The sequence below is a fragment of the Kwoniella shandongensis genome, chromosome 1 (assembly GCF_008629635.2).
Source record: "Kwoniella shandongensis chromosome 1, complete sequence".
Taxonomy (NCBI): Eukaryota; Fungi; Basidiomycota; class Tremellomycetes; order Tremellales; family Cryptococcaceae; genus Kwoniella; species Kwoniella shandongensis.
Genome location: NC_089287.1, coordinates 155,906 through 173,428, shown reverse-complemented (window position 1 = coordinate 173,428; position 17,523 = coordinate 155,906). Strand labels below are relative to the sequence as shown.

Genomic DNA, 17,523 nt, shown 5'->3' with positions numbered 1-17,523 from the left:
TGCTACATAGTATTCCCAACACATCCTCCCTTCGATCAAAGATGACGGACGCGGCGAAGGAGGAAGCTACATCTGGTCTACCCGCAGATACCGACGTGGAGCAGCCGTCCACCAGTCCGTCAACCGCAGAAGCACTTCCATTGACCGAGCAATTAAAGTCAACGACCGCAGAACCTGAGATAACAGTCACTTCATCGACACCTCCACAGACACCTACCAGCTCCACCAATGTCCCAACCCCACAAGCAACACCGGTGGCATCCACACCATCGATTACTTCGACCCCTACCTCCGCTAAAGCAATATCTATTACGCCTCAACCACCGTCCTCATCGACGCCGATACCTGCTCCTTCTCCTTCCCCAGCGCGCAGACGACCGAAACCGCCCACGAAAGGTATCCTCAAACCACCTCCACCCCCTGCCAAACCTACATTCGGTAATCGTCTTCGAGATATAGTAGGAGGAGCTGTCACCGTTGTTGGAACGACGACTCGTCTTTTCGACGCGCCTGCTGATCCGACCGAGAATACTGCGGGTCCAAGCACTGGCGGGCCCAGCAATCCGAATGGTACCTCTGTCAACAACACTGGTACTGCTGGACCGAGCTCTGCGAATCTATCCCCGGCTAGTGGTGGTTCGGGGGGAACACTCGCTTCTATCGGAAGTAGATTAGGTGGATTAGGAATGAGATTCGTAGCTAGTGCGACGGGATCACCAACTCCTTCACCGGTCGGATCACCACTTCCGACTAGAAGTATATCCTTACCAGATTCCGGATCTCCTGCGCCTCTAGGAACAGCTGCAGCACAAGGAGGAGCGAACTCGACACCCATGTTATCAGAGAAGAGTCGACAGAAACAGCCACTGAAGCGAGCTACTTTTGTCTTGCCCAGCCTGAGCATCACGTACCCTATCAGCTCTCAAGGGGAACCGTGGAGTATAAAAGTCATCGATGATAGAAAGAGGGTGAGTCCGTGCTCCCGGTCCCTGCAGTTAGCCAATGGCGTAGTATCACAATAAGAGGCTGACCGTTGACGCAGATCGAGGCTACACATCGGACATTGCTATCTGCTAGCACGGGTCCTGAGTATTGGACAGCTCCAAGATTGGTCTCGCTGTATGAGAGCGCCTGTAGAGGTCGGGAGGAGAGACCGCGTGTAGGCATCGTGAGGGCTTTGGAGGTGGGTCATTGTCTGATTCGCTTGACAAGCTTAACTTCCCAAACTAAATATTTTGCTATAGGTCATTCCCCTCCATCCAAGACATCGCATCATCCACCTCACCCTCCGTATCATTGATCACACCACCATTGGCCAATCGTCCCACACCAACACTCTTGATGCCCCTCTCAACCGATATTCAGCCGAAGCATTCGCCGACGTCCTTTCTGCCGAGTGCGGTCTGTCTGAACTTAAATTGGAAGGCGGATTGATAGAAGGGGACGATGTGCTGAAACCGATCTTACACGCCTTGTTGATATCGGGCACACTACCTGTATTGAGCTTAGCGGGGAATAAGAAGATCAAATCTGGAGGTTGGAGATTATTGGCTGTGTTCCTGAAACGGGTGAGTTGCAGTGACGTGGACGGCTTGTACCTTCGGAGATCACTTGCTGAAGGGGAAACAATCTCCCAGGCTCGGTCACTCAAGTTCATCGATCTGTCAGATACAACTTGGGACAAGAAGAGCGTAGAGTATCTCGTCCAAGCGCTCAACCGCACCTACGTCCGGACACATCCAGATACTACACCAAGTCAAGCTGTCTCACCTGATCCATCGCAAGATGTAGCCCCACCACCGCCCTCAAAAGACATCGAGAAGGAAGGTTCTGTCGAGACACCGGCTGAGCAGGGAGAACAAGGGGAAGAGAACACCCATAACGATGCTTATGGATCATTCATTCCTCCCGCACCGCTCCTGAAAGAGAGCGAATCGACTAGCACGCCCGCTGCAGTACAAACTATACGGATGGATGGATGTGGTTTGAAGACAGCAGTTCTGGAGACTTTAGGTGGGTCAATGTGGCATTTTCTTGGTGCGAAGGCGCTGATCTTGTAATGTTCATAGCCCAAGGAGTTCGCTCATCCGATCTGAGGAACATATCTCTGCGCCGGAATAGAATCGGTCCTTTAGGAGCTGTAGCTCTTGCCCTTATGATTCGAGATTACCCAGACTCTCTCCTCACTATGTCCTCTCTCTCACCTAGTATCAATTCTACCTCTACTCTCCACCAGCCTCCCGTACCAAATCTCGATGCGACTGCTATCAACTCCACCTCCTATACGCCTTACGTTGGACGAGCACGTCGTGGGACGCCAACGCCCGATTCAAACACCGAGGAGAGGGATTTGCCTCCGATCCCGCTCGTGGTCTCCTCTCCAGCAGGCGGTATCACCAGCCGCACGCTCCCAGAGGGGTACAAGCCCCCTCCACCACCGAAACACCCTTTGGTCATGCCCAGCGGTGGAAACTCGTTCATGCAGGATGTGGGCAACTTCCCAATCAATAGCACTACGGTGGAGGGAAAGATCACAAATACAGAATTGGGCGGAGCCAGTATGGCTTTGCAACGGAGTGTGAGGGCTCTGGACGGTGTTGAGAGAATAGGAAGGCTGTTGACACTCGATCTGAAATCGAACGAGATAAGGGTGAGTGCATCGTGAAAGATATCATGGTTGCTGCTGACAATGTACGTAGAACGGTGTGGGATACATTGCCCAAGTGCTAAAGAGAAATCGAACTCTGAAAGTCCTGAACCTCAGTGATAACCAGATTGGTCCAGCTGGTCTCACCGCCATAGCCGAAGCGCTCAAGTACAACTCGACGCTCGAAACACTCGATCTTAGCTCGAACCCGTGTTGCGGTGCTTCACAAGAGGGCATCGCCGCCTTGCGAACCACATTTACGGTCAACACATCTCTGAAGAGACTATTCCTGTCTGACACAGGTCTCACGACGGACGGAGCTATCTCACTGGCCGAGTTCTTGCCCGAGACCAAATCATTACTGCATCTTGACCTCACTGCCAACCCAGCTGTCGAGACTGCCGGTATCCTGGCTATATCAGTGGGTCTGAAGTCGAACAAATTGATACGATGTCTCGACATTTCGATCCCTCCTAATAACTCAGACTTGGCCGACCTATCTCAAAATATCCTGCAATGCTGTATCAGGAATACCGAACTTGCCGCGGAGATCTTGGCGAAGGAAGGTGGGAAAGGTCAGGAAGCTGTGTGGGGACCTATCAAGAAGAGCGAACTGGTTCGACAGGTCAAAGAGGCCGACGAAGCGAGAGCGGAGAAGGAGAGATTGGAACTTGCCAAGTCGCCAGAGGGAGTCGCGAGGGAGTACGTGTACACCCTCAAACCTGCAAAGGTGGTGACTGCCAGCGAGGAGGTCATTCGTGATTTAGAGAAATGGCTCGAGGCGAAGGACGTTTTCCGAAGACATATCGGGAAGGGGGGACATGCCTGGGAACCTGGACAGCTGCCCAAAGAAGATTGGGGAGTCTTATACGAACGAGCGAAGATTTTACGGGAGAGAATTGTCGACCAGATTCAAGAAACGACGGATGGCACGCTGTTGGAGAAATTGTTGGGTCTCAACGATAGTTTACAGGTCTTGGTAGAGGAGAAAGGGAAAGGGTTCGATCCACCTCCCAGATTATTGTTACCGAGTCAGATTGTCCCGACCGAGACGCCACCTCAACGAACTCTGCCAGGAAACAACAGAGGCGGACAAATGTTATCGCCTCAAGTCGGACAAGGACGGTTCCCATCTCGAAGACATATGCGAATCTCGTCAATCGAGATCCAGAGTCCGAACTTCTCGATAGGTGATAGTGATGGCGATTCCGATGCGGAAGAAGTGGATGTTGGTAGATTGGGAGGATCTCCACCGACACATTCAACGCCTGCTAGAGGTCGTACTTCCAGTTCGGCAAGTATCACCAACAGTCGACCATTATCAGGTTTAGGTCTAGGCGTCTCAACGTCGTCATCATCGACGGCGACGGCGAATGGTGGGATGATGGAGAAAGAACTGGAACATGAAGCACAACTTGAACAAGCTTTATTGGACGACTTGACTAGTCCTGTTGAAAAGGCCAGCAGAGCATGGGTGGAAGAAGAAGGAGAGATTTTCAGAAAAGGGATGAAGCTGGGTGTGATGGAGGAGGATGATGAGGGTGTTAGTGAGGATGTCACAGGGGAAGAGTTGAGAAAGGAGGTGAGTTTCCCTCTCCCCTCTACGCATGTATTGTAAAAGGGACATCGCTGATGGAGATGCATTTGCCACGTTCAGATCCTTGAAACTCCTGTGGAGAGAAGTCCGACGAGAAGAGTTATCCCTGCTGAAGGGGAAGGGGAGGAAGGCGAAATCATTGAAGAAGGCGACAAGGAGACGTCCCAATGATGATGATGCAGGCGTATGGGCACGAAAGACGTAGATGACGGATGAAAGGACGGACGCTGTTCTGGACGGAGAGTTAGAAGGGGTCGCATGGTATTGACGAGATTTACGAAATAGTATGCATAATGGGGATTTCTTGATCAAACCGCTACACAGCTGTCCACATTGACACCAGGTGGTTGAACCCGGACGCCCATCACAGAGATAGACGTGGTTGCTTCAATCAAGCGACGAATTGGAGATCCGTGTCGATAGCTGCGATCGGACCACAGTGTCAAAACCAAAACACATCGTCAGGACCATGCTGTATTCATCTTGATTTGCCTCAACCGAAGCAGCACTCACGATGACACGCTGACAATTGTGGTTTTTGCGTATAACGGCCTTTCATCTCTTCGCGGATCGTGACCAGGAGTTGCTGATAACTCTGCTGAGGGTATTTGGTCAAGGCTGCGATGAAAGCCTAACAGCACGTCAAGAAACAGTATCAGCGGTATTTCTGCTCCCAGATTCGCAATCGCAAGGATAAAGCCCTCCGAGCGAGCGAAGGGGAACGAACAAAGGACATTGCGCCCGTCGCTTTTCCAGCTTCTTCCGTATCTGCGCTCTTTGGGATCATACAGTATTCATCAGCGATACCACTCCTTCCACACTGATTGTAGTCTCATCGATTGCGGGAAGGGATGCTAGACTAGCGACTCACCGTTTGATCATCTTTACATCCTGACCAAGCGATGACATCTGCCGAACTCGTTTTGGTCTTTTTTCGTCATAACATCCGCCTGTTTCGCTTCCCAGACGGACTTTGCTGCGCCGAATAGATTGGACATGATCCCGCCCGTATCTCCGCGAAGTATGTCCATACCCGCACCGAGGAGACCTTCGGACGCTTCGGCCAGAAGGTCAGGTTCTTTGATCTTCCCTTCGGTGGAGTACTGCGGAGCACCAAGTGGAGATATGGAACTGTGTCAGCTGATAGAAGGGTATGTTTCGCTTTGGAAGTCAGGAGTGAAGATGAGGAACGGGGGATGGATGGACGGTAGACTTACGATGTATGGGAGATCCATGACGGTACCAGAGTGGCATGAATCGAATATCGCGGTGAGGCGACATCCTGCAGGAAGTGGCTTGACCAGGAGATCGTGGCTGAGCGAGGTAATTGACATCAGCATTTGACTTGTACATTCAGCAATGGGCAGGCTATGATGTGCTCACACTGCGACGTGATCGCATGACGGTCGGCAGCTCATCAGTACCGGGTTCCGTTGCGAAGGTGACAGCTCGGACTCACTATCATCGTCAATGATCAGCCCTGCTTCTTCGTAATCCAAAGGGCAAATCGCTACAATACCACCAAGATCAGTCAGAGAGGATTGCACTTTGCCTAGTACTGTGAAGTGGAGTTGATCACCCACCTTCGTCAAATCCGTCATCCTCGTCGCCATTCACATCTTCCACCTGAGTACCATGACCAGAGCTACCATCATTTCATTTAGCCATCCGCAGTACCTTTATCCAACAGCATCAAACTCACTAATGGAAGAACTACGCATCATCCCTCTGCGCTCCATCAACCAACCACTTCATCGCCCTCACTATGTTATCCTTCGTCGGCAACGTCCTCGGATCATGTACATCATCAGAGAGCAAGACGATGTCCGAGGTATGGTAGCCAAAATTGTGGCAAATGAATTTCTGGACGTTGTGAGCGTCGTTGATGCATCCATTGAGAGCGTTGGAGGTGCCGATGTAGTTGATGCCGATCTAAGGAGGTGGATAGTGAATGTTTATATCAGCGAGAACTGGATGAATTTGTTAAAGGTATTTTGAGAGCTCACGAGCAATGCTTTCCTACGACCGTTACCTGATGACGGCCCAGATGATACAGTCAGTTCTCGCTACAAAAGCCACGGTGGTCAGAGAAGGCAACACGACTCACACCTAGAATACTCGAAGAAGGCTTGTGCAGCTTCACCAGTGCTCGGATCAGTAAATTGAGGTCCGAAATGCTGACGATGCGGATTGCCATCATCGTCCGGGACGCTCTGATGACCGTACGGCGGTTGGGGTGCTTGATATTGTGCTGGAGGAATGTAGCCTGCTCCACTGTATGATAGTGATCACTCAGCGTCCGCCGTTGAATATCTTGGGTGTACTGGCCAGCTTACGTGTGTTGGTATTGCTGTGTTGGGAGACCGGGGTGGACGGGATAGAAATTGTCTGACCCAGAGTATCTGTTGAAACGTCAGCGATGATTGTTGGTAGGGGCGAAATCACTGATGAGTGTCGACTGACTGGTTTGGAGGAGGACCAGGAGGAGGATAGTAGTCCTCGCCACGATTTCGATATCTAGAACACAGTATGTTATGAATTAGCCAACCATGCCGCATGAACTGGTGCTGATCAAGATCACTTACGTCCCTTGAGGAGGACTTTGAGGAGGAGCGTAATACTCATTACCACCTTGATACCTGTGTCGATCACTCAGTAAATCATGTACAGCTCACCTTCCAGTGCCTGTCACCAAGAATCCACAAGGCAGGCGGGAAAGCAAAGTCTCGTTCTTCTCCCCTTTCATTTTCCCCCTCATATGTTGCACGCTCCTCAATAGCTTCACGCTCGTCAAATCGCTCACTACGATCGCTCACATCAGGACTACGACCCGAGTCTGAGTATTCTTCCGGTTCGAGATACTCTGTGTCTCGAGCATCTTCGTACCCTCCGTCCTGGTCGTCGTAGTACTCCGACATGGTCAAGTTGATAATATGAGCTAGTAGTCATTAAAGAGCGATCAAGATTGTGGAAGTCAGAAGCAAATGATGAGTAATGGTGTTGACGAGAAGCGTGCGATTGAAGTGAACTGTTCACACAAACATGATACACAACTTCAGGGTTAACACGAACACAAAATCGCTGTTCAAAGGCATCACATGTATTTCGATCAAGGATCGCCACTATCAAGTATAATTCCATGAATCCATGGATTCCTTCCCACTATACTTCGAAGGAGAAGGCTATAGTGCTCAATGTGATTTGGCCGAACTGACAGCACGAAGCGAGCGAGAACAATCGTGATGAGGGGAAACCGCCACACGCCCCAGAGTGGACTGTAGAACAACACTCAACGTCAGTCGAACCGAAGTCATCAGTCGCTTTGAAGGATTGGTCCCCATCGCCACGATACAGTAAGGGCTACAGAGCCTTGCGTCAATCAGTGGTGGGTTTGATGCTCTGCAATGTGCGTGCGCGACACTGTGAAACCATTGGCTACTTGTTATCATTCCACCCAACTACGATTTTCAACTCCCGCCTGGAATGGGTGATTACCCCTTTCATTACGTCATTGACGACACTCACTCACTCACCCATCCCTGGCCACAGACAGCACAATTCATGTTGATCTCTTCATCTTCAATCTTCTTCAACTCGTCCATCCGTTCGCAGATACCTTGTCAAGATGTCAAGCTACGACCCTACCCCTGATGAGATCATCACGCCCACCCAATTCCGGGAGTCGATGCGACTCGTCAGATTGCAGATTGCTATCCCAATCTCTGGTGAGTTGGGGGGTCGTTCTCGGTCAGCTCTGTGTTTAGCTATTCAAGATGGCAAGGGCGATCACTGACTTGTTCCTGAATGATCGTAGTGCTCATTGCAATGGGAGCGAACCTCGTCTGCGCACTTGCCATCAAGCCCGGACTTGGTAAGCTGGGTCCTTGTCGTAGTCCAAATTGTATGTCCATTTGACTGACTGACACGTTGTTGCCTCGCACATTCATAGGTGGGATCAACGCGCTCTACCCAACTCTACTCTCGCCAAACAGTTTGATGATAGAGCTTTACTGGGCACTACTTTACGTCCTACAGGGTGCGATAGTTAAATTTCGTGATTTCTAGGTACAATAGCTGACAACGATTCCAGTCGGATTCTGTCTCGTCCTTCTCTTGGCACGCAAGGAAGCAACAAAGGTGTGTAGACACACCTTATCTGCGTTGAAACTGGATTGTACTGATAGATCGTTGTGAAGGAAATGCTCATACACGGCGTTGGATTGAGATTCGCAATTGCCAACTGGCTTCAGGCAGCTTGGGCTGTGTTCTTCGTACGTCGTTGTTGAGCAGGATGCGGTCTATCACGCTAACATGGCTACATATTGTAGACTCTACAATTCTTCGTTGGAGCTGAGATTGTCATCCTCATCAATGTCATCAACCTGTAAGTGTCTCGCATTGATGTAAAAAGGGATATCGCTGACAACGGTAATATATCGTAGCCTTTCGATTCACTTCACATTGCTCTACTACCCCGCTACGCTCAAACGACCTATCGATGCCCTCCTCGTTCACGCACCCATGACCATGCTCCTTGCGATCTTGTTCAACCTTGACTGGCTACACAACGGTTTCATCGCCCTTGGATGGGTTATTGAGGAGAAGAAGGAATGGGGGAGATACACTTGGCAAGCTGTAGGATTTGTTGCTGGTGTGAACTTCGTTTCGGCCATTTGGGCAGGTGCAAGGAGGTTGTAGTGAGTCAAGTTACCCTCTCGCTCAGTACATATTGCTTGCAGGGCTACAAAGCTGATTCTGGATCGCGTTCTTCAGTTTGTTAACCGCTGCAAGCATCTACATCCTCTTCTCTCTGCTTTTCTCGTCGCCCAGAACCAACCCTACTCTCCCCACTACTGCTTTGCCCAAGCCCACCCCATTGCTTGTCACTATCATCATCTGTCTCGTGCTTCACCCGATCGCCCTGGTAGCTGGTGTCGCATGGAAGCGCACTAGGGAGAGAGAGGGAAGGATCAGATTGGAAGAAGAGGTCGAGCGAGCTGAAGAGAACGAGGAGTACGAGCGGGAGGCGGCACATGGACATGGACATAGGGGATGAGCGGGAGGAATATGAAGGGAGGAGGGAGATAGGAGGATACGGATGGAGGACAGAAGGAGTACCGCGTATAGTCTGTTCAGTATGAATGTATAGTGTTGTCACGGTTTGTCGCGGTGCAAGTTGGCGTGTTTGTGGAATGCCGTGCAACGCTATATATCTCCAGCTGCCGCGTTATTCGATATACAGAATAATATTATGTGCATCAAATGCTATTTCTGCTCGCTCGGATTTCAATTTGCTACTGAGCAGAGGTCCACCATCAACCATCACCATCACCTCGACCGCTACTTCAAAAGCCATACGCTTGACAAGTGGCCATAGTCTCCTATCACGCAAGCCCTTCCTTCCCGCCCGACGCAAGTACAATTATACAACCTCTCCCCTCGCCTACACAGTAAGCTGGTACTCGTACTCGTCACTTCCGCTCTGCGAGACCCATAGAATCATAGCGCTGGAAATCGCAGAGAAAACCACATCAGCTATGCCGAAAACACCAAGGATTTTGACTGAAAGAGCGAGACTTACGAGATCATGACTCCAGCGTTCATGGCAACGTTTGCGCCGCCGTAGTAGATGTACCCTGTGTAGTCGGGGATGATATATTTGAGAATGAGGACGGTCTGAACGGGTCAAGCGAGTCAGATTCAGTATGAGACTAAACAAGAAACAGCTTTCGACATCTCCCGAAGAGAGCGATGAGACCGTCGACCCTACACACGCAGTGGAGTGTATCGCCATGAGAGACAAGAGCCCACTCACCAAACTTCCCGCCAAACCACCCGCCATCAACGCCACTCCGATGAACAACACGACCCTCGCTCGCCACGCGGCTGGTCCCTCACCGCCCCACGAATCACCCGAGAATGCAGCGTTGAGATGAGATTTGTCCAATAACGAAGTGACGAGGAATCCAACTGTAACAAACAGTACCAAATCAGCATGCGAGGACAAAGGATTGATCGATCTGAGTGATATGGAGGTGGACGTACGAGTTGAACAGATTGCTGGGATCCAATCGACAAATGTCATGTGGACTGGGACGATATCGTGTGGTGCATCAGAGGGCGGTTGGGCGTGTGATGAGAGTGTCGCTGCGTCGAAGAGTAAGAAGAAGGATAGGGCGAACTGCGAATTGGAAGGGGAAGCCATTAGCTTGACACTACTTCATTCGCGGAGAGCGTCAAGGCTGTACAAAGCTTCTCATTGTTAGAGAAGAGGTGAGAAGGAGCGCAACACTTACCAAACCGCCGGAGAGGTATGTCCCGATGGATCGTGTTTTGGGTCCGACCTCAATGTGGGGCAATGAGAATCGGAAGACTCTCCGAGGATCATATTGGGACTTTAGAGGAGGGTTCAGAGTTCAGCACTGCGTTTTCGTTGGTCCTACGTATCATAACTCACACGAGGGATTGACATGTTTAATGCTGATTGAGTTTCTCTGAGGTGATGCTGATAGTAAAGCGTTTGTGATCTGTTATCGCCAACGTTGTCGACATAGATAGGAGTATGAGGGAGCACCGGACTCGGGTAGCTTGCGAGTGCGAGTCTCGGAACGGATTACGTAAACCCATCGAGAGGGTAGATTGACTTCACGTCATGTTCTCCCTTCCCCATTTTGGTCACAGTGAAATAAATAGACGCGACTACTTTCAATTCCCGCTCCGTTCATCTACTCTTGTTCATGTCAATAATCATCATCTCTTAGATCGTAGTACTACACGACCAACCATAGCTGACCGTATCCCCTCATCGACGAGATGGGAATCTCGGGGTTGTTGCCGCTTCTAAAGGAGATACAGGTCAACGGACATGTCTCAGAGTTCAAGGGCAAGAGGTGAGTCTCTGTCTGCGGATATGGACGCGTGATTAAGCTGATGTTGGTCCGATCGTCATTCTGCAGACTAGCCGTCGATGTGAGCCGAATCTTCACGGTACACTAGCGACCGCAGGATAGAAAGCTGACGATGTCCCGCAGGCATACGTGTGGCTCCACAAAGGCGCGTTCGGATGTGCTGAAGAACTCGTCAAAGGCAAGAAGACCACCAAGTGAGCGTGGGCGTCAAATTCACGACCAAAACATGAGCTGACATCAACCCGTTCAGATTCGTCGACTATGCCATGCATCGCGTCAGACTCCTGCGGTATCACGGTATCACCCCCTTCATAGTCTTCGACGGCGGTCCATTACCCGCTAAGAAAGGCACGGAAGTATCGCGTGCCAAGTGAGTTAGGCCTCACCTGTGATTCACTTGAGCAATAGTACTCACTGGTAGCCTACTCTTCTAGGTCACGAGCTGAGAATATGGATCGCGCGAAAGCTTTCGAAGCACAAGGACGGTGGAAGGATGCTAGGGACTGTTACACGAAATGTGTCGACATCACGCCCAAGATGGCCTATCAACTCATCAAGGTGAGCTAGTTCAGCTTGTGTGTCGCAACGGTCCCAGAGCGACCAGCTGATACTCATACGCCCGACAGGCACTACGAGCGGAGAACGTGGATTATGTGGTAGCTCCGTACGAAGCAGATGCTCAGTTATGTTTTCTTGAAAGAGAGGGATTTGTCGATGGTATCATCACCGAGGATTCAGATCTTCTCGTCTTCGGGTGTAAACGAGTGAGCAGTTCAACTTTTCTTGTTTATGAATTGTAACGACAGCTAATGATTCACACGCCCTAGGTCATCTTCAAGCTCGACGGCAACGGTCACTGCGTATGGATACATCGCGATAAGCTCGCGCAGATCAGAGAGTTTCCCATGCATGGATGGACAGATACGCAGTTCAGGCGAATGGCGGTGAGTCTCTTTCAGTATATGTCTACTAGGGGCTGTAGGAGCTGATACAATCGTTAGATGCTGTCCGGATGCGATTACCTCGACTCCATACCCGGAATCGGGCTCAAAACCGCACATCGGCTGCTGAGACGGTTCAATACAGTGGAAAAGGTATGTAATTAGTCGGTTGTTTTGACCATCTTACTGACTACGGCAATAGCTCCTGCAACACATCCGACTGGAAGGCGTGATGCAAATCCCGTCTACCTATCTCGCCGATTTCGCCCAAGCGGAGCTCGCATTCATCCACCAACGTGTCTTCCATCCCCACCAAGGGAAGCTCATCCCTCTTAACGATTTTCCGGAGGGTGGATTGCAAGAGGCAGACGAAAGATGGATCGGTCTTGATTTGGAGGAGCACATTGCCAAAGGTGTGGCGAGGGGTGATCTACATCCAGAGACAAGACTGCCGATTGTGGATGAATGGCCGGAGTATATGCCTGTAGCGAGGGCGAAGCCATTCGGTGAGAGTTCGAAAGCCAACATTGTTGTCAGCGCTGGACCAATGGATGCCTTTATTACCAGTGAGTGAAATGTGGATTCAGACATTTGACTCTTTCTGACAATCCGCACAGAAACCAAGCGTTCCAAAGTCCTTCCCAGACCTGTCGGAACGTTCGGTTCAGGTCCTTCGCGCCTGTCAGATCAGCAAACCATCCCTGATCGCACCTTCAATCCTCTCAAACGAGTGGACGACGACAATGCGAGCACTCCAAACGGGCAAGGGAAGACAAGCAAGTTCTTTTCGAGTCGGTCTCGCCGGGTGTCAACGCCTGAGCCAAAAGTAGAGCTGAATTGGGAGAGCAGTGATGGTGCCGAGCCAGAGGCTGGTCCATCTCAAAGTCGATCTCTGTCAGCTCGTTCTCCATCTCCAGCGATCTCATCGATCAGAGCGGAAGACTCGCCTGCCAAGTCGATTTTCAGCGACGCGCATATCCTTACATCACCGATGGCACCGGCATTGTCGAGTCCTGCGTGCTCCTCGCCCACTGGTATTCCCTTCTCGACCCCTAGAAGGAAGAAGGGCACTCGCTCTGTCACGCCAGGGTCGCCGACCGGTGCTACGAACGGTGACTCGGTCTTGATCGCTTCGTCATCCCAAATCCTGGATCGAACTCAATCCATTCGATCCTCTCAGATCATCACGCAGACTCCAAAAAGCGGCGGGGGTCGGCTGATGTCCAAGTTGACCAGTGTACTCGTCCCTGGGTCGTCTCCGATGAACTCGTTTGTCCTACCTAACACCTTCACCGACGCGAAGCCGAACGTGACGCGCAGGTTAGCGCAAAATTCGTCCAGTGACACAATCGAGGAGGACGAAGTCGTCACACCCTCCATTGAGTCTGGCGTGAGGAAGAAGAGAAAGCGCGTGAAGGAGGCCGTGGAAGTGGAGGAGGAGATTGATGAGCAACAAAGAGAACGGGAGGAAAGAGCGAGGATCGTATCGGAAGGGTGGAGGGCGAAATACGCTTTTGGCTCGCAGAGTGTGAGCTGGCTTTTGCATGAGAGTTTAATTACGGAGAGCATCGCGTGCTAATATTTGACAACCGCGCAGTCTTCTTCACCCATATCAGAACCACGAGAGGTGTTCGCTATAAAGCGCACCAAGTCGGACCCTGCACCCAAACGGGTGATTGCCGAAACCCCCAAACCGAAGGTCACGAAGAGAACTTCCCTGCCAATCTCAGCCCGAGCACCACGTGTCCTCGGAGACAAACCAATTAACACCCTCGCGGCTGGAATGGAGAGGACGCCTGTCTTAGTGTCTACCAAACTCAAGAAGGAGAGGCAAAGGAGTCCAGGAGCGGATGTTGAGAACTTTGGGTCGGACAGAATCATCTCACCGACTCCTAGTCCTGAACCAGAGGCTAAGCGAATCAAGTCATATGGGATGGAAGAGAACGTAGCCGTGAAGGAAGGAAGAGCGATTGCGGGTTCTACATGGGCAAAGTTGGAGAGGTTCAAATTTGCAGGAAAGGTGACAATGAAGTGAGGGGAGGTGCTGGAATCTAGGTCGTACTATTGTGTTTATACCTTTGTTGTTGTTGTTTATTGACTTTCTCGTCCGTCACATTGTTGTGCATATCTCATAGATAGACATAGTCATCATTTACCATACGGGTATACCACTTCATGTCATACCATACTATATGCATATCGCTGAAAGCGTTGAGAAGTAACTTTCATCTTCGTATGGTGGACATTCATCAAGTTCGGAGATATCGGATTGATGTCCGCGGCACCAAAGGTTATTCCGATGACACTCACTCGCTACTCGCTACACACTAACTCAGAATACGTCAATGTGAAGAGATCAACTTCTACCGCTCTCACTACTGATTCTCATCAACAAACAAACATTGCCTCCACTAGAGTATCAACTACTCCGAAGCGATTCCCTGTTAACGATGCGACCCACATTCTTGCTCCGAGCGACACATTATAAACCCTCGATCCAATTTTTGGGAAAACGATCGAATGTCCCTCATGGTGAGTTGCCGTGGGTTGCGGTGTTATTGTGTTGTGCGGTGTGCGTCAGGAAGTGGGGTGGTAGTGAAGGCCACGTTGTGCTGTTGCGCGAAGATCTACTGGCTGTGTTCCCACCGCCTTATCCCCCATTAGGGGACGGTAGTACTTTCATACTCCATTGTGTAGTTGCTTTTCTGTTTGCGCAATACTACTCCCTGCCTCCCTTTCCGCTCATCCTCACAAACATCTTTGTCCTCTCTACATCTACATCTTCACGGTTCTCTTCTCGCTGCGACTAACTCGAATAGTCACGTCACTACACAAAGAAATCAAAGCGCTGATACTACCTCCCTCGCTCCCTCCCCTCGCTCACTCACTCGCTCGTAGCCCCCCACGCACCTGCTCCTCACCCCTGTTCCCCACCCGAAATAACAGACTCTTTCCAATCCTTCCTTGTTAAACTCCAATCTTCCTCTGGGGGAGCTTCAAACCCCTCTTCAAACCCTAAAGGTCAGACGAGCGCAGATTCAAAAGCTGGTAAACTCGAAAAGGGTGGATTGAGCAAATCAGGTTCGAACCCGTCATCATCCCAAACCAGTTCCAGTACTAGTGCTAGTACTAGTGCTAGTAGTGGGAGTGGGAAACCAGTCGATTTCGAAAACTTTTGGGAAGCACCTAGTTATCTGTGGACACCAAAGGAAGTTTCAGAGAAAGAGATCGAGTCTATTATGGTGAGTCGCGAAGGGTCTACCTGAGGTCTTCAAATGGTTAGGATACGGAGGGGCGTATGGCCTATGAGAGTATACAACTTGGAATTATGTCATTGGGGATGACTAATTGGAGAGGCGATTGGGAGCGGAGAGAGGGTTACTGGACACGAGCGGTTCAAAGCGCGCGATCTACTCTGGGCAGGAGGGATAAGGGAGGGTATACTCTGGGCGTCTGGAAGACTACTGTGCCGCACATTCGATCAACGAGGAGGAAATGGGTTTTGCGACGAGGGAGACTTGCTCCTTACCCCGTACTCAGTGCTGATCGTCATTCCCCACCCTGCAGAGCGGCGGTGCTACCGACATCCGAACAGGGCCATAGACATGCACCTTGTATATATTCCAGGTGAGCTCTATTGACCATATATATCCATAATCGTCGAGCTGCTTCTCACGCTTGTGCCCTGCAGTTCGTACCAAATAGCGGATCATGTCTTTCCTTTTCCATCAAGTCCGAAGCAGTGTAGTATGATGCATTGATCTATGTCATTTTATTCTCTAAGACCTCGCGGAGTACTTGTGAACACATTCCAAGAACCAACCCATATCCTCCGGTTTCACATTCGGTGTGATCCCATGACCCAAGTTGGCGATCCATCCACCACCAGCTTTCAACCATCTCTCACTCGCTCTCTTGATCTCCTGTTCAATACCCTCTTTCCCACCGTACAAGACTGTCGGATCAAAGTTACCTTGCAGGTTGACTTTCTTACCGACTAGCTCTCGAACTTCGACAGGGTCGACGGTCCAATCGAGACCAAGGTTATCGTAGCCCGTCACAGCGGGGTCGGCGAGAAGAGCATAGGTCGAAGGAGCGTTGGCACCTTTGGCGAAAAGAGTGATGGCGACACCTGGGTGTCCAAGGGTTTTGAGGACATGTCGCACTTTGTGAGAAATGTGGAGAAGAGGAGGGAGGGCGAAAGTCTTGAATTGGTAAGGGGTGAGTTCACCAGCCCAAGAGTCGAAGACTTGGAGCATCTGGTGTGAAGTAGCAGAACGATCAACGGTCAATATTTGAGTGTTTGATGAGTGAGAGATTGACTTACTTGAGCACCTGCGAGAACTTGTCCGACCAAGAGATCCGCACAAACGTCGGCTACTCTCAATAACAAAGCCTTACTCTCCTCCGGATACTTGTACAACCAACTCTTACTCTTCTCAAAGGTCTTACTTCCTCCACCTTCACACATGTAAGCCATGAGTGTCCACGGTGCACCACAAAATCCAATCAAGGGGACTCTCCCTGCCAAACCCTTTCTTGTCATTGTGATAGCTTCGAACAAGTATCCCAGCTCCTTTTGAACGTCGACGTCTTCTCTCAATCGACTGAAATCGGCGGGTGTGACCAAAGGGTTGGGGAGGACAGGTCCTCGAGACGGTTCCATGAGAACTTCGAGACCCATCGCTTGAGGGACGACGAGGATGTCACAGAAGATGATGGAGGCGTCGAGTCTTGGGTATCGATCGATGGGTTGTAAGGTAAGAGCCGAGGCGATGGATGGGGTTTGACAACATTCGAAGAAGGAATGCGATTTTCGGACTTCCATGAATTCTAAAAAGAGGATCGAGCGTTAGCAAGTCAGACAATGCTCGGACATGCCTGAAACCAAGCAGAAGCGGTGGACTGCTGGAGAGCTCGGCAGCGATGGGTCTTGCCTCAAGCCTAACATATCGCAAATACACGAAGAAGGCCATATCACAGTCTAGACACTGGCAAGGCTGGCACAGTCAATCCCCACTCACCAGGCAAATACCTCCCGGCCTGTCTCATCACCCACACAGGTGCTCGTTCCGTCTCCTCTCCCTTCGCAGCCCTCAACAAAAGATCATTCTTGAGGGGTGGGAACTCGATCTCCTTCCACGTCGAAGCCAGCGACAACTTTGGGATTGTGTATTCTGTCATTTTGGTGTTTGGGTCGTAATATTACAGGTAACGGAGAAAGTTGGAATAGCACTGAAGTGAGATGATGGATGCATCGTAACGGTGTGTGGAAAGGGGGGAGATTTGGTTCCGTCGGATTTCTTCGATGGAGATTTCATCCAACTCCGAGAATTAAATCGAGCAAAGTTGATAGCTCGCACTCTGGCAATTCAACTTTTGAACGTTAGCTTGCATTGCACTCTGTTACCTCATTCAGCCCAATCGTTC

At 50.6% G+C, this 17,523-nt stretch overlaps 7 protein-coding genes across 7 annotated transcripts; 4 read left to right on the top strand and 3 right to left on the bottom strand.

Moving 5' to 3' along the window:
- Positions 1 to 41: 41 nt before the first annotated feature.
- CI109_100078 (uncharacterized protein) lies at positions 42 to 4,415 on the top strand (the record flags this gene model as incomplete). The annotated part of the gene is made up of 7 exons (XM_032007072.1): positions 42 to 968; positions 1,043 to 1,183; positions 1,245 to 1,568; positions 1,638 to 2,013; positions 2,070 to 2,650; positions 2,700 to 4,229; positions 4,305 to 4,415. 7 exons carry the CDS (start codon positions 42 to 44, stop codon positions 4,413 to 4,415), a joined length of 3,990 nt encoding a protein of 1,329 aa, XP_031858569.1.
- A 220-nt stretch (positions 4,416 to 4,635) lies between these two features.
- CI109_100077 (uncharacterized protein) lies at positions 4,636 to 7,162 on the bottom strand (the record flags this gene model as incomplete). Its single annotated transcript, XM_065966719.1, has 16 exons — positions 4,636 to 4,667; positions 4,758 to 4,875; positions 4,972 to 5,019; positions 5,116 to 5,153; positions 5,278 to 5,347; positions 5,462 to 5,558; positions 5,700 to 5,754; positions 5,828 to 5,889; positions 5,947 to 5,957; positions 6,009 to 6,176; positions 6,251 to 6,276; positions 6,352 to 6,518; positions 6,581 to 6,646; positions 6,708 to 6,761; positions 6,830 to 6,883; positions 6,948 to 7,162. The coding sequence occupies 16 exons, from the start codon at positions 7,160 to 7,162 to the stop codon at positions 4,636 to 4,638; spliced, it is 1,281 nt and encodes a 426-aa protein (XP_065822791.1).
- Positions 7,163 to 7,869: 707 nt separating this feature from the next.
- CI109_100076 (uncharacterized protein) lies at positions 7,870 to 9,300 on the top strand (the record flags this gene model as incomplete). The annotated part of the gene is made up of 8 exons (XM_032007074.1): positions 7,870 to 7,969; positions 8,059 to 8,115; positions 8,194 to 8,280; positions 8,335 to 8,381; positions 8,441 to 8,515; positions 8,573 to 8,628; positions 8,687 to 8,941; positions 9,018 to 9,300. The coding sequence occupies 8 exons, from the start codon at positions 7,870 to 7,872 to the stop codon at positions 9,298 to 9,300; spliced, it is 960 nt and encodes a 319-aa protein (XP_031858571.1).
- Positions 9,301 to 9,687: 387 nt separating this feature from the next.
- Positions 9,688 to 10,716, bottom strand: CI109_100075 (uncharacterized protein; the record flags this gene model as incomplete). Its single annotated transcript, XM_032007075.1, has 6 exons — positions 9,688 to 9,751; positions 9,826 to 9,920; positions 10,060 to 10,214; positions 10,290 to 10,425; positions 10,541 to 10,639; positions 10,702 to 10,716. The coding sequence occupies 6 exons, from the start codon at positions 10,714 to 10,716 to the stop codon at positions 9,688 to 9,690; spliced, it is 564 nt and encodes a 187-aa protein (XP_031858572.1).
- A 341-nt stretch (positions 10,717 to 11,057) lies between these two features.
- CI109_100074 (uncharacterized protein) lies at positions 11,058 to 14,128 on the top strand (the record flags this gene model as incomplete). Its single annotated transcript, XM_032007076.1, has 11 exons — positions 11,058 to 11,134; positions 11,201 to 11,213; positions 11,276 to 11,346; positions 11,403 to 11,522; positions 11,587 to 11,710; positions 11,779 to 11,916; positions 11,980 to 12,096; positions 12,154 to 12,246; positions 12,296 to 12,659; positions 12,711 to 13,621; positions 13,691 to 14,128. 11 exons carry the CDS (start codon positions 11,058 to 11,060, stop codon positions 14,126 to 14,128), a joined length of 2,466 nt encoding a protein of 821 aa, XP_031858573.1.
- Positions 14,129 to 14,543: 415 nt separating this feature from the next.
- On the top strand, positions 14,544 to 15,696 carry CI109_100073 (uncharacterized protein; the record flags this gene model as incomplete). Its single annotated transcript, XM_065966718.1, has 4 exons — positions 14,544 to 14,625; positions 14,992 to 15,114; positions 15,175 to 15,335; positions 15,661 to 15,696. The coding sequence occupies 4 exons, from the start codon at positions 14,544 to 14,546 to the stop codon at positions 15,694 to 15,696; spliced, it is 402 nt and encodes a 133-aa protein (XP_065822790.1).
- A 176-nt stretch (positions 15,697 to 15,872) lies between these two features.
- CI109_100072 (uroporphyrinogen decarboxylase) lies at positions 15,873 to 17,277 on the bottom strand (the record flags this gene model as incomplete). The annotated part of the gene is made up of 3 exons (XM_032007078.1): positions 15,873 to 16,352; positions 16,421 to 16,926; positions 17,118 to 17,277. 3 exons carry the CDS (start codon positions 17,275 to 17,277, stop codon positions 15,873 to 15,875), a joined length of 1,146 nt encoding a protein of 381 aa, XP_031858575.1.
- Between the last annotated feature and the right edge of the window lie 246 nt (positions 17,278 to 17,523).